Below are 24,260 nucleotides of genomic sequence, written 5' to 3' on the forward strand. Positions count from 1 at the left end.
AGAGATAAAGAGTAGCGTCAGTTCGACAGAAGTGTTTGTTTGGCATGAAGGCATCATGGAAACTGCAGAGACTCTTTCTGACAGGAAAACATTTGACGGGGATATTTAATTTGTTCTGTCATGGCTACCTTTGGTCTGAAGGAATCGTGAAGAGACTGAACTTGGAGGTAGGAGGCTGCAGAGGGATTGTCGCTGGAGGCCAACGGCACATTGTCGCTCCTTCGGATGCTCATACCCAGCTTGTCGTGACTTGGTTTACAATTCTGTTATTTGGCCTCTGACCCTTTTCAGGTTAAAATAAAGTGTGCTTTTATCTTTAAAGCTGTTCATGTAAAGCTCCTCTGCTGCCAGTGGGACACAAGGACCAGTTCACGCTGTGTCCGTGCAAGCTTTCAACGATGACCGGTGACGATCCACAGCGGAATACAGTCTCACGCGTCAGTTTCAGGCGGGACACATTCCACTAATACCTAGGAAGGACCCCCCCCCCCCTTTGGAGCTTTTAATTATGGTGACATGTTGCAAAGCGTGGAGGGAAGTAGACGTGAGGCTCCACACACAGGATAGGATAGAGAGAGATAAGTGTGAGTGAGAGTGAGTCCGATTGGGATTTAAACCCAGCGGCGCGGAGGTTCAGGCATCGTTATGGGTTTCATGACCTGCTAATATTACCTGATGAGGCCGGAGACCAGTTACAGCCCAGTGGACCAGTCTGAATGTGCTGCTGACTGGACTCGAGTAAATGAACGAGTTTCACTTTCTCCTGTTGCTGCAGTGTTTCTATAGAGACAGTGAATTGTCTCGACGACAATCCTTAGAGGAAGCCCCCCCAAGTCTGTTTGTACGCCAGCGTGTGTGTGTGTGTGTGTGTGTGTGTGTGTGTGCACGGCTGTCCACTGAACTTTTAAATAATGTTATTTACCCCTCACTCTGCTCTGCAGCTCATTTCCTCTTGTCATTCTATGAAGCTCGTCTCCATCATGCAAATATGCAGAGTTAAGTAGCTGTAAGGGGATTCGCTGCTCTCTCTCTCTCTCTGCCTCTCATCCAATATACACGAGCCTCGCTTCACCCCTGGCCGTTAGGAACAACTGGGCTCTGGCTCCATAAATCAAAACCCTGCCTAGAAACACACGACAACGCACAAAAGACATAGAGCATTACTCCAACACAAATGTTCACGTGTGTCATTCGCCACAGATCGCCATCATCACATGACAGCACGGCACGGCCAGACTGAGGAGGGACAGGCATCCCCTCTCAAGGCAAGTATAAACCCTTACCTTTGCCTTGCAGGTTGAAGCTTGTTTATTTCAGCGTCTGAACCTCCCATTTGTGGGCTGAAGGACAGTTTCATCTGGAACTTTTCTAAAGTCACAAAGTAATGCCTACAGCAACTGGTAATGCAATGGGGTTTTAAATTACATTCCAATTCTATCCGCATAATCATCTTTATCCCCGTGGCATAAAATGTGTCAGGTATATAGCTTTATCTATCCTTCCGTAAATGTTTTCATTTATTTATTAGGTTCCATTATTTATTGGGTAAACGTACTGTAAGGTTGACCTTTTTAACTCAATCCAGACAATTTCTGCATAGATTTGCTCAGATGCTTCTTGAAAAGCTCATTGTGACAATAATCCAGTGTCGTGACTTCTAGTCTTCTCCAGAGCTTTCTTTGCTGTCTGCTGTCTCCTCACTCTGAGCCACTGAGCAGTCACAACGGCAAACATCACTACAGACGGAGACGCAGCGACTCAGATTAGATAATCTGTCGCACAGACTGGCCTGGGGGCATATTTCATCACCAAATTGTTCTTGTTGTAATTCCATGACAATAAAGACAAAAATATCTCAATCTTGAAACATGAAACCCAAACTCGTAATCCATTAGTGTCAAGCATGCAAACGTGTTTTCTGTGATTGGGCACAAGTGACTTTTATTTTATTTTATTTGTTACAGTTCTCCTGTTGGAATAAGAGTGAATGAAATATTTAATTATACGTCTACATTTTCTGTATATATTCCTTCTTGATTTAAATTGATCCGGAGAGAGTCGTGATGACTATCTCTGTTTCTGTCCCCCTAAAAGGTGTATTTTTAGGGCTGTTTTGAAGGAGGCCAAAGAGGTGCATGTTTTGAGGGCAGGAGTCAAACAGTTACACCCTTGGGTGGCTGTATTATAAAAAGACGATTTACCCATGTTGGTCCTATAGGAGGGTGACAGCAGGAACACTCGGATCCTTTCTGTGTCCCAGGAACAGTTAAAATGCAAGTATCTGATTCTGATTTAGTACCTTGAACTTTTCTGACACGCACGTGGATGTTGACGATCAAATGTATCTGTGTCGTTGGAATAAACTAAGAAACATGATAAACATGATATAGGTGTGAGAAAGTCTGATGACAGAACAGGAATATAAATTCCATTCGTCAGAAGGTTCTTGCTTTGTCAGTGTTGAGGACAGCAGGCCATTAGCAGGCTGAGAGTTGGATTCTGGCTATTTTGGAGAGTGTGATCTGCACACGATGCAAGTGTGGCGTTGGGTATATGGGGCTAAACGCTCGGATCGTTGCCAACAACGCCACTTTAGGACTTTCAACCTAAAGATCTATTTTTCCGTTCCTTTATCCCCCAGCTCGTTCTAGCGGGTTTCCCAGCCACAGGTCCGCTCACAGTGAAGACCAGATAATTCAGAGTCTTTATTTATCTAAAACAAACTTCCACTAAAAACACTCTATAAACACACTCTAAAACGAATTAACCAAACAAAAGAAAAAGAGAGACAAGGCAGTGACACTCCACGGCCAACCTGCATTCGAGATGGGGAAAACACAGACGATTAGACCGGGAACGAGGGAGGGGAAGCACCTATATACGCTCCCCCATCAGTGGCAAATGGCTTACAGGTGCTCCCTCCCACACCTGCCTGCCCAATTAACTCCAATCATCTGGTTACACAAGGATTATGACCGAATGCTAGATACCTTCCTGCCATGATCACTTTCATGGAGTCATGCTTCAGGAAACAGAGAGGCCACCAGCGCAGTATGTGCACCCAACGCTATCTTAATGTCCATCTGCAAACTGTCTGTCATTTGCCGTAAGCATTATTGGTGAATGTCTCCTTAGTGATTGTGTCATCTGCTTGATAACCCCCCCCCCCCCCCCCACCCCATGGAAACCTGCACTAAAAGCGCAGGAACAAAAGTAGGGTCACATTTGGGTGTTGGAATAATTTGTGCGAAATTAAATTTGAAGTGTTAAGGCTTGCAGATGAATTGTAAGAAATTGCCTGCAGTGCAAATTGATCAATTTGCTCCTTATAATTATTTATCGCTACAAAATAATCAAGGTTGCATGCAGGAAGTTCAGCTCCATTTTTAATCTCTTTCACACGTAAAATGTTCAATCTGCTTCATCACCAGGCTCCATCACACTCTCACACAATTACACACACACACACACACGTGTGAAAATACCACACAAGTTTGAGTTTAAAATAACCCCCCCCTTGCATCACACTCCGTTCAGCCTGAGAACACATGCTGCAGGAATCCCATAAACATTGACTGTTATCATCCCCATCATAGACAAGACAAAAGGAAGTTGTCTGCAAATGTGCTTGTGTGTGTTTCCATGTACAGTTGTTGTTTTTTTATTCTCACCTTACGCTCTGGTAATTTGTCTGCTCCTCCTCTGTGAGATGAAATATTTTGTCTAACCCCTTCATTCCCAATATTAAAGTCAAGGCCTGAAATTACGTTTTGTTTTGTTTTTCACTTATTAAATTATCAATATGTAGATTTCTACCTCTTCTTGTGTCTTGTATTGTGCAGAATGTTCAGAATCCCTCCAATGGAAGTGCTGCGGATAAAGCCGACGGCTATGGCATTGGCGAGCTGGCCACCTCCACTTTAATGGGTGAGAGAAACACACACAGACAGAAACAGGCCTGGCTCATGTTGCGTTTCATTAAGAATCAAACATATGAGAATGGAAACAACCCAGCTGGGAAATTGCATTAGTATCCATGGGAGGTTAGTAATGTAATTTCCCCTCCTCCTTCATATCGTCTAGTCGTCTCAGCTAGACACGCATTTCTGTCTCACCCTCGATATAAAGCTCTGCCACTGAATTTAGCTTCCTCTTCTCTTCCTGCTGGTGCCTCCCACTCTTTTTCATTTCCCCCCCCATCCTGAGTCTGTCTGCCTCATCTCATCTGCTTCCCCGTTTCTGTGGGAGGTTAATTATCTCGGTAAATGCGTTAGGCCTTGCTGAACTTTTCCCAGTGAACGTTCCTTTATGACCCTGGCAGCGTAATTACCATGGATATGTCAGACAAGCGCAGACCTTCAGGCGGAGAGGCGGAGAGGCTAACACCTGCTTTGGAAGTGAAAGATAATTAAATAAATACATGCAACTTGTTGGCCTTTACTGAGACTGAACCTCTTTCCAGTCGTCGCTCTGACAACCTGAATGCTCCAATCAGATCAAACTGTGCAACTCAAATTGAATTGCTCAAATATTGTCATATTATAGAAGAATATAATGGATTTTTGGGGGTATTTTTTGCTAGAGTTGGAAATGTCAGGCTGATTTCATAAAAACTAAAACTAACATTAATGTGTGTGTTGGCCGGAACAAAAAAAAGATAATGATTGTTTTGTTGCTCTTAGAGCCAAATAGTGGGACTGCGCATGTGAAGATCATGAAAGAAGTGAAGCATCTGGAGAGGAAGAATGTGCTCATTAAAGATATAGTCAGTCAGCTGATTTCATGGCCGTCTGTCTGGTATCCATGCTATGGCTGCAGAGATGGAACATTATTTGTTGAATTCATTCAACACAGGTGGAATTTATCCTCATTGCATGATGAAGCATAATGAGTTGTTGACCTCCTCCTCTTCTCCCCAGCATCAGCAGCAGGCAAATACTTCAGCTTCAGATAAAATGTCTCAAGAGCCCCATAACAGAAGCTCAGGTTCCCCCTTAGAACAACAACCGAAAGTTATTTCAATTTGTTCCAACACTTTTATTTATGACTAAATACCCGTTGAACTCATCGCCAGCCTCACCGGCGCTTACTGCATCGCCATCATCTGCAGATGTTAGCCGTAGCCGTAGCCTCGTTTAATGGCTCCCATTAAAGGAACGAGTCGAACAACCAACATCTGCATCGTTTATTTAGGAACTCACTGCAACAATGTCACTTTGTGTGAATGTTTGAGACTCGTTTGAGTCCTTTTAATTTATTGTTCGTTTTGCATCTGTGGTGTAATTTATTTTTATTTTATTGTTATTTTGCATCAATTGAGTAATTTAATATTAGTTTTATTGGTATTGGGGGGGCATTTCCTTCCACTGTGCTTTGGTAATTCTTTAATTTACCTCTTCTGCTGTATGACTTTGGTTTGCTATCACTTTCAATTCCACCATTTATTTCCCTGGACCTTTCTACTTGTGACTTTTGTGATTAAAACAATGGTTTCTTTCTACTTTTGTTCAGTGGCTCCACAGGTTATGAATAACATATTTCTCTAGACACAGGGAGAACCAGCGCCTCCATTAGATACTGCTTGATGAGAGTCCGATGAGAATGAACAGATTCGTGGATTTGAGGCTTGGAGTCAGAGTCTGCATACAAAGTCGGTTCAGTGATGCAGCTTACGTACAGATGGAATGAATAAACACTCGCTGCACAAACAGCCTGGTGGGAAAATCCACGCGTAATGCAAGGGGAAGATATGCTGTCTGTTTCACTGCAGTAAAATGTCTATGATTCAAAGGACCAAATAGGAAGATCTGTGATTTGCCCAAAATATTTAAATGTTGTTGTTTTTTTAATGAGACTTTTAGACAGAGCTTTCAATGTAGAAAATCCAGAAAAAAATATCTCTGTTCAACCCAACCTTAGAATTCACTCCCTCACAGCCCATAAAGCAGCGACACGACTGTTCAAAGTTCTCTGAGCTCACGCAGATGTTTAAGTCTAATTAATAAATACACAGCACCTCTTTATTTGTGTTTTATTTATCTTGGGTATTGTATCATATATATATATATATATATATATATATATATATACTTACTTTATAAGTAGCTTATACTTTGAATAGAATGTATTATGATTACTATTTATTTTTTTATTTACCCTTTTTTCACATATGTTTTTTTAATGTATTTTCAGATCATTTGATTGATTATGTTATTAAGCTTCAGTCAAAACAAGAACAAAATGATTTTGCATTGAGTCTTCATCTGAACACTGATAAAATAAGTTATTTATGTATTTTAGGTCATATTCTGACTTGTGTGCCGTTTTGCTTTCAAGGCGAGCTTCATTATGCTCATGAAGTGATTCCCTTTTCTCTGCCCTGATCTCTTCCTGCTTACTTCCCATCAGAAGGCTTCCTCCTCTCCCACTATCTGTCTGTCCAGCTGGCTGCCCCTGTTATCTAATCCATATCATCAAAATGCATCTCAATCTCTTCTTCTTCTTAAGGTCTGGTGGCCACAATAAAGGAGCATATCACCAAGCCCACGGCGATGGCCCAGGGGCGTGTTGCTCACCTGATTGAATGGAAGGGCTGGGGCGGATGCGGCGAAGCAAGGGGAGGTTGGAGCGGGGCTGGGGACAAGGGAGGCGGAGGCTGGGGTGGGATGGGGGCCGAGCTGCAGGAGGATGAACAATTCTATTCGCAAATGACGGATGAGATCAAGGAAGCTCGCTTTGCTGCAGGTGAGACCAGAAGAAGGAATTAAATGAATGAAAAAATAGACGAGGCCAGTGGAGAGGAAGTGATGCTCAGGTCTCTCTGGGGTATCGTCTTTATTGGCTCAGAGCATCTAAAAATCAATAATCTTACGACAACCAGGGAGTGTCCCTAATCTATTGTTTGATGTTGAGATGGAGGCAGAAAAACAAAAGGGCATGGATTCCACTGAAAAGGGACATCAAAATAAGCCGAGTGCCTCTTGTGTCGCAGGCGTGGCGGAGCAGTTCGCCCTGGCCGAGGCGGCCATGGAGGTGTGGTCCATGAACGACAGCTTGGAGCAGCCCTCCACCTCATTGCAAGGTGGCCTCATGCAGAAATCAAAGAGTCGCTTTGATAATATTGGTTGTACTTGAATATTCACTCATATTCACTCATTGAATATGAGTGAACTGAAACATAAAAAAAGAAGCACTTTCTGAAATAGTTTCTGACGTGGTTTACGTTACGGTATATTTTTGAAAAATGATTTATTTCAGTGACGTGAAGAGAAGATCCTCATTCTAATAGTTAATCGTGAATGTAATGATGATGACCTTTTATAATCAGTGATTGTATTCCAGTCAACAGAGGAACGGCACAAAACCACTTAAAGTGTCGACAACACCGCCTGTCTGGGGCTCAGCTCATCTTCCCGACGTTTTAAAAGGCTCCTGATTTGACTATTATTCCTCCACAGCCGCTCAAACCCACTTCTTGTCTCAGTTCCTGTTGGACGGTGGCAGCATCAGCCTTCCCCAGCACCTATACCACATTCACACCCAGGCTTACAGCAGCAGCATGGCGGCCCACCCGGCCCCTCCACCGGTGTTCGACTCCATCTCCCCAACATCCAACACCCAGCAGGATAGAGATCCTCCCTTAGAGGACGGCAGCGCAGCGACTCCAGAGGCCGATGTCCGACGCGTGGACAGCGGCTCGCTATCCGAGGATGATGTTTTTTACAACTAGGCTTGATGGGTAATGCAGTCCTGATGGGAATGTCTAAAGCGAGGACTTGAGACTCAGCCACGAGCAATAACTGAAAGATCCTTAAGACATAACTGGAGCTGCTTCAGGCCTATAAAGACTCCAGGTGGTGTTTCATCAATGGGTGAAGCACGAGCTTTTGTGAATGTACAAAATTGCCATGTTCTATTTTTTATCATGTCAATTACATCCTTTTAATATTATATGTAAACCTGAACTGTGAAGAATCCAATTCTAGGGTACATTTCCTGTTATAAAGCATCAGTTGTGACCAGCTCTGATTTTTACACACTTTCTTGCTGATAATTAAGGGATGACAACACGCAGGCAATCAGAGTGAAAATAATGTGCAAAATAAAAAATGGGCTCTATTTGAGATTTACATTTTAGAGAAAGGTCTGTTGAAAAGAAGCATTTATCTGTGCGATTCCCATCTATGATTAGCTCCCGTTCACACATTTGTTCAGGGAGCCATGTGGAAATGAGGCAAGTGAAGAAAAACACAGGGAGAAGGTTGGCGAGTAAACGTCATGCATGACGGCAGTTAGTTTGCAGGAGAGGAAAGGAGAATAGAGGTGTTTATGTCACCTGTCGTGGTGTTGGTTGAAACTGAATGAAGCTGTGGTGCAGCAGCACTCCTCCCCCTGCTGCTATCTGTAGAGCAGCACCAGATGGACTTGAATTGATTTAGGAAAAAAACAAACTACAAAATGTACGCACAGCTATAAGATAAGAAAATAGCCTGTTAATATCCTGAAGTGGTGGCTGTGCAAGTAGAAATGTGACACGGGAACAGATTGTCACATGTTTAAAGGCGCCAAAGACATTCGCGCTTGCTCCTTCCGTAGGGCGGAAAGAAAGAAAGAAGCCCACCTCACGTTGATGAGATGCAATAAGAATGAGCCAATCACAGCACAGAACTGCGCGACTCAATTATTCTCCCCTGTTTGTGTGAAAAATAAATAAATACATATTTCACAAGATGCCCTTAGATCATATGTGTCAAACTCAAGGCCCGGGGGCCAATGTGGCCCGCTACGTCATTTTTTGTGGCCTGCAAGAGTTTTGTGCAGACATTTGTTTTTGTAATATGCTGAAAAGTAAAAGTGAATCAGAGTTGATATTTGTAACTGATTTTTAATCTGTAAATGGGGTTTTAATGTTAAAATTAAACATTTGTTGCTGACTCCATTCTGGATCCGACCCAGATGATATTCAGTGGTGAGATAGAGGCCCCCGCCCTACATGACTGTGTTAAATTCCCTAAATATCGGTCAATAATCAATGGAGATACTGTGCCTGGCTGCCGCCCGATTCCAGCGTAAACCCATGACCCGGAATTACACAAGAAGATTAATGATTGTCTTGTCTTCAAGAAAATGAATGAATGAATGAATGAATAGTTCAAAAGACAAATCAGTCATCGATTCAGCCACAAGATGGCAGTAAAGAGTTTGGAGTTTCATCAGCTGCGCACATGTCGATGTAGATGAGGCCACGTTAACGTACGACGCGCTCCGACTGGAGAATCACCACATGGAAGGTGGTTTTTAGTTTTGAGCGACTGTCCTCTTCAACATGTCCTTAGATGTTTGACGCACTTAAATCATAAAGCCACTGTTTCCAAAGTTTTCTAGTGCTCAGTTTCTTCCTTGTGTTTTCAAAAAAAGAAGCGCTTACGGTAGTTTACGTCAAGATGAGCAAAAGCAAAGATTCATCTGGATTCTTTAAACAAGTCTAGTTGATTCTTCGCTTTCGCTCTTCGTGACTGGGAACCTACTGTCACATCCAGGAAATCATGCTAGGTTATGTTTGGTTTTTTGCCTGCTGTCTATGTGTTTCTCCCACTTCCTGTTTTATTTTGGCACTCATCCCTCATCTCTCCTTTCAGACCTTGACTTCCTCCCTTTGTGTGATTGCTCCCATTTTTTGGTTGTTGGTTTATAAAGTCCTAATAAACCTTGAGGTGTAATACGTTTTGAGGCGGGCCACTATCCACCTGTAACGCTACAAGGTGTTTGTACAGCTCGACCCGAGGATGCTTCAAATGTCTGCAAAACTCAGAGGCAAACCCAAAATGCTCTGATGGAGAAGTGTGGTTGGGTGAGAGCCCAAGGTACAAGGTTCACGCTTTAGTTTCCATCACCACTGGACATTATTCTGTGTAGACACACTTTTAATAATGCTGAGTAACAAAGTGTAGCAAATGATATAATGTGGAAGGAATCCGGAAAATTACAACAGGAGACAAGACAATAAGCGCTGATAAATGCTAATCGTGGAAGCCTCCATCTAATGCCACTTTAGTGTGCATGCAAACATTGTTGTGTTTGGGGAAATGAAGAAGTGATATCATTATTTGATTGTGTTACGGTTAATCAGGCGGAGACGGATTCATGTCCGTTTCGATAAAGGGTCAAGCGATGTGCGGATTTCCTTGCACCGCTTAGATTTCTTTGGCCAAGTCCTCGATTATTCTCTTCATCTAGAGGAGAAAATAAAACAAGACAAAAGGGAAGGAGGGGGAAGAGATTGCGTTGAATCCAACCTGTCTTCATCAGTGAAATTACTGTAGAGATGATCTGTCACAGCAGCTCAAGCCATAAACGTATTGTTAGGCTGCGACCTCTGGCAGCTGCCGACATTAGGACAGGAGCTACGGAGGAGGCAATATGTGTACCGGTAGGCATTATAAAGAGCAGCCATGCCTTTCCATGGAGCCTGACAAATGGGTTGAATATAATCAGTCTGAAAGCTGCACGTTAATTCAGCGTGCAATTTATGTTGACTTACCACAAAGAGATAACCTAAAGTAATCGATCAATAATTTTCATTTTGTCTTCTTATCTTTAACAATAATGGTACATTTTTATTTGGTTCAGACAAAAGTAATTATTTTAACGCAAACAATTCTGTCAATTTTCAGGAGTCACTGACGTGAGGTGCAGGACGCCTGGTGCTGGTGCTGGTGTCCCTGAGGATCCGATGGCTGCTCAGAGTGATGCGTTACTGAATGGCTCCACGCTGCATGAGCTGATGCGTGCATGTTAGCTTCTGCTGTATGAATGTGTGTGTGTGTGTGAACGAGCGAATGCTGCCATGAAATGAAAAGCGCTTTGAATGGTCAGAGGAGAAAGCTTCTAAAAGTTCTGTCCAGTTTGGGGGGACAGTCTTCTGCTGTTTTTTTGGGGGGAAACTTTGGCCAAGGCAGTTTTTTTACCCTCGCTGAAGCGGAAGCGAGGGTATTGCAATTGGGTGCGTTTGTCTGTCTGTTTGTTTGTTTGTCTGTTTGTTTGTCTGTCCGAGCGCATAACTCAAAAACTAGTAACCTAATCGACTTGAATTTTTTACACAAGCAAGGTTCTGTCAGTGGCTCGCTCGTCCCCGAGAATGGCGTCAATCCGGATCTGGATCCAGATTCTATAATTATTTTTACATCTGGAATTGTGCCTGTGCTGTAAAGTGTCACTTTAAGAGGGAGGGACACAAATGGCATGATGGGAAAAAGAGGGAGGGACACGAATGGCATGATGGGAAAAAGAGTCCAGAAGGAGTGTTGTAGTACGTTCCGGAGCAGCAAGCTAGAGCAGGTTTGGCTCCTCTATCATTTGAATTCATCAAGAGTCATTTTGCCTCCTCCGTCCTGCATAATCTGAATAAAGGCAAACTAAGACAACAATCTCGTTAACAAAGTTCACGTGGAGGAGACCCAGAATCCAGCTTCCCGTGTGATTGTTAGATTACAAGCGCGAGCGCTGGTGTGTGTGCAAACGCATGTGTTAGGCGTCATACGGTCATTACCTCTGGCCACGTGATGAGTCCAACAAGCTTCCCCTTGTCTGCCACAAACAGCGCCTGGGTTCCCGCCACACTCAGGACGCTGTGGACCTGAGAGAACACGGAGAAGACGAGTGGGAGGATTCAGGAGGAGGAGGATGAGCTCCTTCGCTTTGAGATTTAGACACGCGTCATCAAAGTTACAATACCTGATATTTTTTGGCCACAATTAAATTGCCAATAATGATATACAGTACCATCCCCATTTCAATTGATAAGGCAAACTTTATGGCAAATAGTTTATCTGTATCCATTTGCTTGTTTCCAATACTTTTTGATTTTTTCTGTGTTCTTATTTTCTCTCATCTCCGGAGGGAAACGTGCAGCGGAGGCTCTTCTTCTAAATGCTCCACTACATTTTTACACGCTGGTAGCGGAGCTCCTGCCTGATGTGGAGCAGTTTGTGTATGACTGAGTATCACAGTATTCTAATCTAGACCATAATAGCAGATCAAAATATTACATGTATGTCCATCATTCATTCAAGATGTTCACATAGATGTGTTTCTGCACCATCTTTTCTACATCTCAAATGATAAACTCGCCTCGCTGCCTCCGCCCCTTTACTGATGTAAGCAATCGTCTCGTCTTCATTTCTGAAAGGAGACCCTAAGTGGTACCCAAAGCACTGGTGTTTTCAGTGAAGCTATATTACTGGAATTTCCTGAAAGTATCTTACCTCCAGAATGGTGCTGTGAGGTGACAACAGAACAGAGGATGGGTAAATGGGGCAGACCTCACCCATACGTTTATCCAGAGCCTACACAGCAAAGAAAGGTTCATATTTACATGCGTTGTCTGCTAGATGGATGACTGATGTGCAGCAGGGTTCTTTTTTTTTTTTTAGAACTGTGATTCTCAGCTGTTTTTGTTTTGTTTGTTTGCCTGAGAATAACTCGATTGTATGTCCGGCAGCCTTGGCTGTAGCTATAATCCCATAAATGTGTCATTTTTGATAAGCTCTATTATAATTCATTCGTGCTATCCTGCTAGCTAATGCTTTAAAATGAATTTGATCTGTCATGCATTCCGCTTCTACATAAAGCAGACCCTACATCCAGCTCTCCTCCTCTTTCTGCAGCTGTTTTGTGCTCATTATCAGACATTTCCCTCCCCCTGCTTTCTCCTGCAGCTTTCTGTGGCTCTTCCCACCATTTACCTCTGTCTTACTGCGGCACAGGTACATCAGCAGATCCGATCGGAGAACGGCCCCCAGCAAAATCTGGGAATCTTTAACAGAAGAGAAGAAAAGAAATCAATATTCTGATTGGTGCAGTTTCGAGTGTGTGCAGCTTCTCCAGTGGGCTGTGACCATTAAATCAGCCATGTGATTGCAGCTGCAATGTTCAGCTGGTTTGATGAATATGTTCTCACAATTATTAACTCCTTATCAAGGGGCTCTCACACTGCAGAGTTGCTGCAGCTTGCAATCATTTCCCTCATCATTTGAAGGTTTTCTGTAAAGAGGGCCAATGTGGCACCGTAATTGTGTCTGACAGGCACAGATCAAGCTTATTCCTAAGAATCCTGCTATTCCATATTTTTTAAATATATTTGGATAATTGGCTGACAGAAACATGTGAACATATGAAAAACAATCTGGAATAAAATTGCTATAAATCTCTTTTGCCGGCCCACCGTGTGAGTCCACCACAGGGATTTGAGTTCTGATACAGGTGTTGACAGCGTGCTGAACCTCCACCGGCCCAGCTGCTTTCTGAAGCTGGACTGGTTTCACTCCCAAAAGTGGTCCAACTGATATAGAGCCGAGCCTGTGAAAGAGATGGGCTGCGTAATACGTGGAGAACCGGAGCGGTGATTAAACAGAATCACAAATCCCAACTTATTTAGCTTCATAATAAAGGGAGTGATTCAGCAAAAAAAAGGCCACGAGTTCCTTTTGAAGTTATTTTTGGCTTGTAAGGATTCACCCAATGAATGGATGTTGGGACTCTCTATAAAACATTCATAAAATAAAATCGGATCTTTTTTGACACTCATTTTAATTGAAAACTAAAGTTGTGTCTGATCAGCAGCATCGATTCTATAACACATAGCCTTACTCTGACAGGTCTCAATAAAGTTTGGAAGGGAGCGACCAAAGACTGGGGAACTTGAGCGATGGCAAGCAAGAGCCCAACGGTCCCACATTCGGATTCTAGATTGAGATTTTTAAAAAATGCAAATATAGATTATGTATTCCTATTTGATGAAATCCGTATCTGGACAAATCTATCTGAGGCAAGCAAATCTTTATGGGCCAGATGAATAAAGATTTCATTTCATTTCGGTCCCAGAGCATTCGAACCTGTGCCGTCAACCACTGACCTCGGGGGGGCATACATGTTTCGACTTACGATGGGCAGGCCTTCATGAGAGAGGGGAGGTGAGGGAGTCTCTTGCTGATGGAGAGTGCGTCATAGAACGATGGCCGGTGTCCTGAGCGAGCCACGGCGTTAGCCAGCAGAGTGGCGAGGAGGATGGGAACAACATGGCTGAACTGACCAGTCAACTCTACAGCCAGGAGAGCTGGGGACACGGAGTGTGTCATCGCCCCCGAGAAGGCTGCTGCGCCTAGCACATAAGGAAACAGGTAATAATAGGTATTTATGGTGCCCACGTGTTTTTGATCTTCAGTAGTTTATCAGTCTTTTATTGGAAATTCTGTATATTATTTTATTGTTATTAATTATTATTATTTATAATTTGAAGATAAACAGTGCATGTCTTAAACCCAAGTTCAATTAAATGCATTTAATGTAAAAAAAAAATGTGGATCAGATTCTGCACTACTCTTTTCAAATTGCATTCAATGTAATTACAATTCATAGGGTATGTTTCATGATATGGAACAGAGCATTTGTATTGATCTTCCATTGGTTTATACGATGATCAAAGTTAGCATTTAACATTTGACGGGGTTTGTTCTGCTCAGGTGAGATGGTGCAGGTGCGCAGGGTAAGAGATGGAGGTATTCTAATAACAATATAATCATGTAACTGTTATAATGTAAAGTGTGACTGGGAAGCAGCTCATAAAATTGATTGCACCTTCATACATCACTTCAGCACAAATGAGTCATTGATCATGTTTTCCAACCAGCAAGTGCGTAGCCCCCGGGATTTATAGACGACCACCGCTGGCCTGAGGTCCCTCCCGTGGACACGTGTGCTACTCCGTCTCCGAGCAAACGACCCAAAGCTGCACCTAGAAAATAGAAATTCCTATTTAAGTGTACCTCAGGGTTTTTCTATTATGCTGGTAGACAATGCAGAAGACAGCTTCCTCATATTGGCGTGCCCTTCAGGCATTCTGCAAAAAAAAAAAAAAACACTTTATTATCTTATGCTTGTTCCCTTCACTCACCGTAGACAAACATCTGCATGAAGTATCCAGCCGGCAGAGGCAGGGTGCAGACGAGGATGAACATCCACATCTCGGAAACAACCAACAGAAGCACAGATTAACGCACCGGGACAGCGCTTAGCTCTGAACACGCTGAATTTGCATTTAGTATTTGTAGGAAGATGTGTTGCAACGAGAGATTCTCACTGAGCAGATGCTGTGAGAAGGATTATCTCACGGGCGTTCAGGCACTAGACACTTCACAGTGGATCCAAAAAGTTTAATACAAGAAGAAATGCTGCTGCAATTTTCCATCGCCGTGTAAATGAGAATAGCCAACATGCGGCTGACGGTTCCGGATTGGTGCTGAGCTTTCTAACTATCTGCCCTTCAACCTGCAGCGCTGCAATGCGTGAGCGTGGGATGAGTCAGACAGAAGTGTTTAACAGTCTGCAGCACGTGGAGGTCAGCTAGCCGAGGGCCACAGTGGACTTAGAAACAAGAATGAGCTCTGAATCTCATTACTGGCGCTGATCAGTGCTGATACAGAGACTCCTAAATTGTCGTGTTTTTTTATTATTTATTTTTTATTATTATTTATTATTTGCACCTTCATGAGCAGAAAGACAACCAGAGAAAAGTAGACAGGACTCCCCGGTGAACTCCATTCCAGTAGTGACTGAACAGAGGCATTGTGGGATGGAGGACTCCACTGGCTGCTGTCCAATAAGGAGCTGAGGAGCTGCTTCACAGTGAGCTGTCACAGAGAATTTATGATTCAGAGTATAATTACAGACCAATAGATGTCAGTCATTTTGCTCCTAATCCGTCCTTGTATTTCTTTCGATGGTGATACGACGCCCCGCATCTCGAGGTCTTTTATCTTTGTCTTTGTCCTTTCACAGCAAACAGGCCGAGCATTACGAGTGAGAATGTGGCCAATCACAGCTAACACAGCTAATTCATGATTTGACAAGGGGGGGGGGGGGGATTACTTTTTCGCATGGTGCCAGGTAGTTTTGGAATGCTATTTTTCAACTTAATATATGAAATCACCATTTATAATTGCCATTTTGTATTTACTCCGGCTTTCGTGGGTAATATGCAAATTTATTTGATGAATTGAAACATTTGAGTTCAACAAATAAACAAAAAAAATGTTACTTACTTCCTATACAACCCCTAGCAAATAAAAGCATGAATATAATCTCACTCACCTCAACCGGTTCCTCATTGTTCTACAATACAATAATCAGTTACTTGATTAGTTACTATATTTTACTATTTTAGATCATACAATTATGTCTGTGTGCCCCCACAGACGGGCGACCAACACACCCCACAGATCCCACAGACGGGCGACCAACACACCCACACCCACGCCCACACACACAACACTCAACAGCACACACCCTGACACTAAACAACACACATACAGACACACACAAACACGGGTTGACGAGCGCAGCGAGTCAACTCGTGTTTGTGTGTGTCTGTGTGCCCCCACAGACGCGTAGCCCTCGTCGAGACCATTCCGAAAATGTATTTTCTGTAAAAATCGGGCACTCAGAAAAAAAGTTATATTGTTTTTGCAAAAATTCTTTATTAGGCCCGAGCGCCTATCCTAGGCGTAAGGGGCTATTGCTTTTGCAATGCAGAAGACGACAAGTTGACGAGCGCAGCTCGTCAACCCTCGGCATCCAACATTGCCATGAGGACGACCAACACACTCACGCACACACACACGACACTCAACAGCACACACCCTGACACTCGTGTTTGTGTGTGTCTGTATGTGTGTGTTGTTTAGTGTCGGGGTGTGCGTGTGGGTGCTGTTGAGTGTCGTGGGTGTGGGCGTGGGAGTGTTGGTCGCCCGATGGTTGACTCGCTGCGCTCGTCAACTCGTGTTTGAGGATCTCTGTGTGTGTGCACGTGTGTTGTTTAGTGTCGGGGTGTGTGTGTGTGCTGTTCAGTGTCGGTAACACAACTAAATGTGAAATTATTGCTGATCTCGCTGCAAAGCTTTATTTAAACACGACTAAAATATGTGTAATTACAATCCGTTCAAAAACGAGTGCAGCTTTCCGCTTGTTATATGGCTACAATTATTCAAATCAATTATTTAGAAACATTCAGAAACATTATTGACTCTGCCTTTAACTCTTGTTTGCTCCTACCTTAGAGGCCATGTACTGACCCGCAGAATCGGGAAACGTCAGGCATGCCAGGATGAAGGCCACCATGCCAGAGTATAGACCCTTCCTGCACAGAAGTACTCATATAAATACAATATTTCATTGTCATATTGGTACTAGTTGCTTTTGTGATTGAAACATGCTATTAATTGTAATAAGTATTAATTCTCTCAGTGCACTGCATGACCTCATCTGAATTAACAAAAGTACTTGAGTACTTCTACTTGAGCATCCTTTAAATGAGAAATCAAATATGTGTAGCACAAGATCTCCCACTCTGCTGCCAGCATCTTGATGAAGAAGCAGTTTGTTTTGGTGAAACACAGGATCCACCGATGGCAGACGAGAAAGCAGCAGCTCGCAGCTCCACTCAGAAGCCTGTTACCGCACAGAAAGACGATTCCAGTGAAGACAGGCAAGGCTTATTTTAAGACATATAATAACAGACTGCAGGAAGTCATTAGCCGTGATTGATGGAGAGGAAGAAGAGGCTAGGACAGGGGTGGGCAAACCTTTTGACTCGCGGGCCACAATGGGTTCTAAAATTTGACAGAGGGGCCGGGCGAGGAACAGATGGATGGAGTGTTTGTGTGAGCTAATATAAATGATGTGTAAATGGACTGCACTCATATAGCGCCTTTCCACCGCTTTGCAGTGCTCAAAGCGCTTTACATGAGGCCTCACATTCACCCATTCACACACACATTCACACTCCAGTGGGCGACTGCTGCCACGCAAGGTGCGGCCAGACCCACTGGGAGCAATTTGGGGTTCAGTGTCTTGCCCGAGGACACTTCGACGCGCAGATAGTCAGAGCGGGGATTCGAACCACCAACCTTCTGATCACTGGACAACCCACTCTACCAACTGAGCCACAGCCGCCCCGATGTGTAAAAGCCATTACATGAAAGGATTTGGCCTTTTACAGGTAGCATTACAGGGAAAAGGTCAAAGATTGGGGTTTAATTATAATAAAACTTAATTTAATGATATAATTTGGACAAGTTCGGCGGGCCGGATTAAATAGCCCAACGGGCCGCATATGGCCCCCGGGCCTTAGTTTGCCCATGCCTGGGCTAGGAAATCATTGGTACAATTAAAAACATCTCTGTATGATGATTAGAATAGGAGATGCAGCAAAACTCGTCGCCGGCGCTCATATCACACGTTGTTACCGACACGAGCAGCAACGTGAGCGTTCAAGATAAAAACAACAACAAATAGCCAGACTGGGGAGATGATGTCAAAAATAAACTTACCCCAGCAAAGCAAACAGCAGAATCTCTAGTGGGTGGAAAGGTAACGCTGTGGAGAAATTAGTGCTGAACAGGGCCTGAAGAGTCTCTGTGGACGGTCACACAGAAACTGGAGTCATCCCTTCAGTGTCTCTCATAAACCTTATGGCACTGGGACTTTATTGAAAGTCACGGCTGACATGTTTTCTGCCCTCCCTGTCGCTATCATATCATGTAAACATGTAAACAAGCATTGCATTAGAATAGAATAGAATAGAATAGCACTTTATTGTCATTACACACGGTGATGCAATGACATTAAACAGGCTCTGCACAGTGTAAAAATCAAGTAAACCTTTAGAGTACCTTTAAAATAATTAGTTATTGTGTCAGCGCTTGTGATCTTATCATAAGAAAACAATCAGGAAACAATCAGGATCCCTCAACAGGTGCATTTCATGAAAGATAAATCATTGATAATTATTGTTCTTCGCATATGTGAGTTCAGTTTTCTATAATAAAATGCTTTATACTCACATACTATTAGTAGGCTCTCCAGTACATGGGAGATAATATTAAACAGTGTTTGAGTAATGCATTGGAGACCCTCAACTGACACAGAGTTCAAATTATGTATAAGGCTAGTAAAAACATGTTGCCAATGAATATACAAAAACTTTCCAAATAGAGATGGGAGATACCCAGTGAGGGAGGGGTCAATATAACTTTAATTAATATGTTTGAATTTTACTGCTTCACATTATTGATTTATAGTTACATAATGTGTTTTGGTTACTGAATTGCACGATGTAATGTTATGTTTGCATAATTCTGAGAGAGTAAGGGGTGGGATATAATAAGTTTTTTTTACTTCCTCCCACTCCTTTTTTTATTTCCATGGTTACAAGTTCCAACAACAACCCAGCAATCATTAAATGTTCTAAATAGCAAAAGGCAACAGTGCTGTACTTGGTTGTCCTGTGTCGAAGGTTTCTTGAAATGTGGACGAAAACTATTTATCAGAATGAATTTATCAATACAAAAATGCTTAAATTAATATGATTTGTGCCCATATGCAAATTAAAACCGCCCTTCCACACACACACCACATAGCCAAACGTATGTGGACAACAATGTTAAATGAACCATCCCCTTGTTAACCATCGGGGAGCGATGCTGATCGTCATTTTACCTCTGTCTCCACTGAACACATAGAACAAGTGGAACATCAGGGCCCCACAGGCAGCTGAGAAGAAACAGGGGCAGTAATGCCTCAGGGCAAAGTGCGAACACATCACCTCCACACTGAACACAACACCTGAAGGGCAGGTGGGGGGCAAGGGGGCAAACACAGACATGAAGGTGAGGAAGGAGAGAGAACAGCAGTAGATGTGAAGCAAACACGACATCGTTTGTGACTAAAAGGAAAATGTCAACATATGCGAGTGTCACATTTATATAGTTTATAATAATGCTAATAATAATAATAGTAATGTTGCAAAATGAAGAGTGAGATGAGAGATCAATGAATTATGGAGGAAGATGGTGAGAAACGGATGAACACAACAGAACAGAGGAGGAACAAGGTTGCATAAAATAATTCATTGTGAGGGAAGGATGGATAGAGATTCTACAGATGATAGTGAATCATGGAGTCCTGATGCTTCTGCTTAACTCACCGCTGATGGGGGCTCCGAAGCAGCTGGCGACGCCCACTGCTGCAGCTGCAACCCGCATGTCTCCTGCAACTCTTTCCTACACAAGAGACGTGGTAAATAAAGCAACCTTTACCATTTACATTCATGCTGTTGCACACGCACTGCTAGAACATCACCAGAATAGTGACTCATTTTAATAAAGACCTGCCTTTGTACATCTTAGAGGGCCTCATGCTTCACTGTACTGTTTACTTTTATTCCACCACCGTTTACAGGTTACGCTCACGCCCTTTCAGGCCACATCTTCAAATTAGTCTAATATTCCTCTTAATATCAAATTAACTATTTAAATTGTATTTAAATAAACAATTTAAAAACATTCTTGGATTAGCTGGAAAAAAACACATTGTCATAAATCTGAGCCTGATTGTTCTGAGGAGTAATTCAAATCATTAGCACTACCCTAAAAAGACTAATGATGTAAAATATACATTAGGCATTAATGCAGCAGTAATATTAATCCAAAAGCATTATGCATGACGGTAAAATGATTTTTGGGGGGCATATTTATATGCATAATAAAAGCAGACCTTTTGCTTGCAGCCGAGTATTTTCACAGTGGAATACTGATACTTATAAAACATAAATCATTAAAGGACTAGTAATCTGACTAGCTGGTTAGAAAATGTGTGTAGAACACTCAATTACCATTAAGAACCTATTGAGCGGTTCTGCTTGAAAATGTTTTATGTAACCAAAAAGGTGGATGAAGTGGCTCAACTCTTCACTATGAATTAAGTTAGTGCCGTACCTTATCGTCGCCTTCTTTAATAAGACGGCACAAGTTGCTCAGGTACGCTCCAATCATGGTGGAGAGATGGACAAACGGCCCCTTTGGCACATGCAGAGCCATTTTGTATCATTCATAATGAAACAGAACAGTCAGCCTCCAGCAGAACATTATAAATGTGCATGTATTACTGCGATGTCTCACCACTTTGCCCAGGAAAACGGTACTGCCTGCTGCCAGTGTGCAGATAACACCCATGGACTTAGTAAACATGTTGGTGAGAGACAAGTAAAGAGGCATTTCTATACCGGCCAGCATGGTTCTCACCTCGGGTATCCCGGAGCCTGAGGAGAAATTGAACAACTCGTAAAGATGTTTCAAAAGACCTGGGTGTGCTCACATAATCAATAGCTTTATGAAGCACAGCATTCTAAATGAATGATTTTAGAATAGAGGGTAAAGTGAAGATGATGTCGGTATAAATACAGGCCGGGCACTACCGAATGCTTCATTAGGGAACTCGATTAAATACAGGAAGAAGAAAAACAACATGCCAGATGTCAGAAAACATGTCAGATTTACATTCAGAGAGAGAGCAGCATCACCAAGAGGGTACGAACAATGACACGCAGATAAGTTTAAGGGACGAGCTCATAAACACACCACCGTAAAGCAGATTGGGGCTGCTGGGGGGCAGAAGGGCTCATGGAGGTGAAGGCCCTCTCAGGCTCAGGATTTCTATATGATCACCATGAAGATACTGCAGTTCAGATTGTAAGTGTGTGTGAATAACATAGAAATGCAGTGGATGGCTTTGGATATAAACCGCTGTTTTACTTCACCCTGCAGGACAGCCTCGAGCAGTAATGTTGGAGTAAACGGGTTCAGATGAAAGAAATGCTGTTAAAATGTCTCTTTACCATCGATGTATCATCACACCCCATCAGGCTGTATCTTCAACAGCAGCGTAAATCAGCATTACGTCCTTCCGTTAGGATGTTTCAACAGATAGTTGACTTTTCATGCACTCGCTGAATCTGACAGATAACGTCACGTCTGACTTTTTTTTTTTCATTGCAATGTAATTTAAATAGGAAAGAGAATTTTTTCTGAATGACATCAATTACAAATCAAGACAAAAGACAGATCTCGAGATCTTCACCTCATCTTTATCAAATCTGCTGGGCGCCTGCTTGATGACAACGAAGCTCACAGGCGCGAGAATCTTACCGTCTTTGTCCAGCGCTTAGCCTGTTTTCATGCATAATAATGTCAGTATGGTCGTTTCTCTCCTTTGGAAAAATGGCCCATCAGTTTGTGCTTGAGTGGTGTAAAATAAGGCAATTTATGCAAACCTGACTGCTGCACATTCTTAGGAAGATCATTTCTGGTCGTATTTCTTACAGCTCTGAGTTCTTTATAACTGTAGCAATTATGGGATGCTCAAATTTATATATTTTTCCTCCAAACGGCATAAATGGGCTGAGAGTTTAAAACACGACACACTTTACATTTCCACTTCAGACAGAAACGCTCCGTCTCCATCGGACACATGTCGTTGAACATTCAAATGCTGCAATAAAAGTAACAAACAACAAGCCCATAGATTATTGCACCACAACACTGAGCTCGCCTGTTAAGTTAATATAACAATTATAAGCAGTCACACATTCCTCAGCTAAAACAGCAACAACAACATTAACATTCAATTTGAGCCACCTTCCTGTTCATGTCATGTGAGTGCAATCTTTCAGCATTAAATGTCAGCTCTCGAGGTAAATGTTAGTTATTAGTTGAATAATTCAGTCGGCGTTCAGACAGGGAAAGGGAGGTGACAGCAATTATTATGAAAGAAATTAGCATTTTGCCTTAAACCAATCTAAACATGTATTAAAATGATTGCTGTACTTTCTGACAGTTGTTGGACAGACCTGTGGAGAAGGGACAGATGTTGTGGGAGAAGGACGATGCAACCGCACAGAGGCATGCTGGGTAAAGGGTCCAACAGAAGAACTGCAGCAGGCTGTTGCCCTCCAGCTTCATATAAAGCCACTGGTGAGCTGCAGCAGGAGAGGGAACAGTTACACTGTGTGCGTGTGTGTGTGTGTGTGTGTGTGTGTGTGTGCATACCTTGCTGCAGTTTTGTCACGCTGAGGTCTATCAGGAAGCTGAGGATGGCAGTCAGCATTCCCAGAACAGCGTATCCATACCACTCCATGCCACACACTGCTTCCATCCAAGACCTCAGCTTCAACAGGAACGCTGCAGACAGAGCGCATGCAGGTTCACGTGCCACAACAGAGCCAGAGCTCCAGCAAAGACGACTACAATAGACACAGAAATCTATTCACAGAGTCCCAAAGAGAAGAGCAATAGGGAATTCAGAGTAATCATTCATCCGTGTTTCTGGAATCCTATATGAGAAGGAGCCGGAGTCCGAGGTTACAGACCAAATAGAGGACCAGAGGGGTCCTCAGCTTCTGGCAGACATGGTGACCAGTGCCCACGGTGCGCTTCATTAAACAAAGCCTTACCGAGTATCAAACTCATAACCCTGGAACCATAATTTAAGGTAACTGGATCATAAGCAAATATTGAAATGCAATAAATGGATTCCGTTTATTTTTCAGCTTTGATATCCTCATAGGTACCGACCCCCCCCCCGCCCCCCAAAAAAAAATATATATATACAGAACTTGTTTTCCAGCCTCACATGAAGGCTCATTGGAGGCTGAGGCTATGCAAAGCCCCAGGCGTGGTCTGTCAGGTTTTATGGGGTGGAAAAGAATTAGAAGCATTGTGTTCATATTAAATAGTAGTAGAACACAGGAAAGGAAAACCTGCATAAGGAACGGTCCAGCACCGTCTCCCGTTGACACCAAACGGAGACGATGCTGGCACCATTCGTGATTAAATCCTCGTGAACTCAACAATCATCGATAACTTCTTGATATCGGATGCATGACTGGTTTCAACGTATCGATCAGAATTAACCACATTCTGAGGATTTCTCTCTTCAGTCTGACCTTTGACATTTGCACGAGTCTGTCGGCATGGTTTGAGCGGATCAATGAGCAGGCTGGTATTATGGGATGTCTCTGATTGATTTTCCTCCTCAAGGTTGCCGTTCCGTCTGATGGTTTCCCTCCCAGGAGCCTCGTCCAGTCTCTTCATTTCGTCTTTGAGAGTTTTGTGATTTAAAACAGTCACAATCAAAGACTTAATGACGATAATGAGATTATACCTTATCGCTATAGCTACTGCAAAAACACAAACAGAAGCAGGTAAACTCACCCTGTAGCTGCGACCTGTACGGAGATTGCGTGCTGTGCTTCAGCGACACGATTGACCTCTGTTGAGACTTTTATTGTAGAAGGAATGGTCCAGTCATGCTTGGATAGGTAGCTAATATTAACTCCATGGGGGGGGGGGGGGGGGCATTGAAGTGCCCTT

The 24,260-nt window shown here is 43.0% G+C and overlaps 2 protein-coding genes across 2 annotated transcripts; one reads left to right on the top strand and one right to left on the bottom strand.

Annotated features, from left to right (window-relative positions):
• Positions 1-1,200: 1,200 nt before the first annotated feature.
• LOC137916766 (protein FAM131C-like) lies at positions 1,201-7,729 on the top strand (the record flags this gene model as incomplete). The annotated part of the gene is made up of 5 exons (XM_068759732.1): positions 1,201-1,265; positions 3,843-3,927; positions 6,508-6,744; positions 6,992-7,081; positions 7,458-7,729. Coding segments are annotated over 5 exons (749 nt in total), but the record flags the coding sequence as incomplete, so codon positions are not given.
• Positions 7,730-10,117: 2,388 nt separating this feature from the next.
• Positions 10,118-23,981, bottom strand: LOC137916765 (chloride channel protein ClC-Kb-like). The gene is made up of 19 exons (XM_068759731.1): positions 23,816-23,981; positions 22,938-23,090; positions 22,739-22,867; positions 21,012-21,151; positions 20,829-20,909; positions 20,039-20,114; positions 19,552-19,677; positions 18,384-18,468; positions 17,401-17,502; positions 17,107-17,191; positions 15,540-15,686; positions 14,951-15,020; positions 14,684-14,791; positions 13,942-14,158; positions 13,223-13,356; positions 12,744-12,814; positions 12,264-12,344; positions 11,549-11,635; positions 10,118-10,232 (listed from the first exon to the last, which is right to left on the bottom strand). The coding sequence occupies exons 1-19, from the start codon at positions 23,979-23,981 to the stop codon at positions 10,194-10,196; spliced, it is 2,097 nt and encodes a 698-aa protein (XP_068615832.1). The 3' UTR covers positions 10,118-10,193.
• Between the last annotated feature and the right edge of the window lie 279 nt (positions 23,982-24,260).

The sequence above is a fragment of the Brachionichthys hirsutus genome, unplaced genomic scaffold (assembly GCF_040956055.1).
Source record: "Brachionichthys hirsutus isolate HB-005 unplaced genomic scaffold, CSIRO-AGI_Bhir_v1 contig_305, whole genome shotgun sequence".
Lineage (NCBI taxonomy): Eukaryota > Metazoa > Chordata > Actinopteri > Lophiiformes > Brachionichthyidae > Brachionichthys > Brachionichthys hirsutus.

Excerpts from the sequence above, each read along its gene's own strand:
- LOC137916765 (XM_068759731.1), bottom strand. The coding sequence starts at position 23,981 with ATGAAGAGACTGGACGAGGCTCCTGGGAGGGAAACCATCAGACGGAAC. Across the intron at positions 21,152-22,738 it reads CATCTGTCCCTTCTCCACAG|GCTCCGGGATACCCGAGGTG; the intron begins GTCTGTCCAACA and ends ATTTCTCCTCAG. Across the intron at positions 10,233-11,548 it reads GACTCATCACGTGGCCAGAG|ATGAAGAGAATAATCGAGGA; the intron begins GTAATGACCGTA and ends TTTCTCCTCTAG.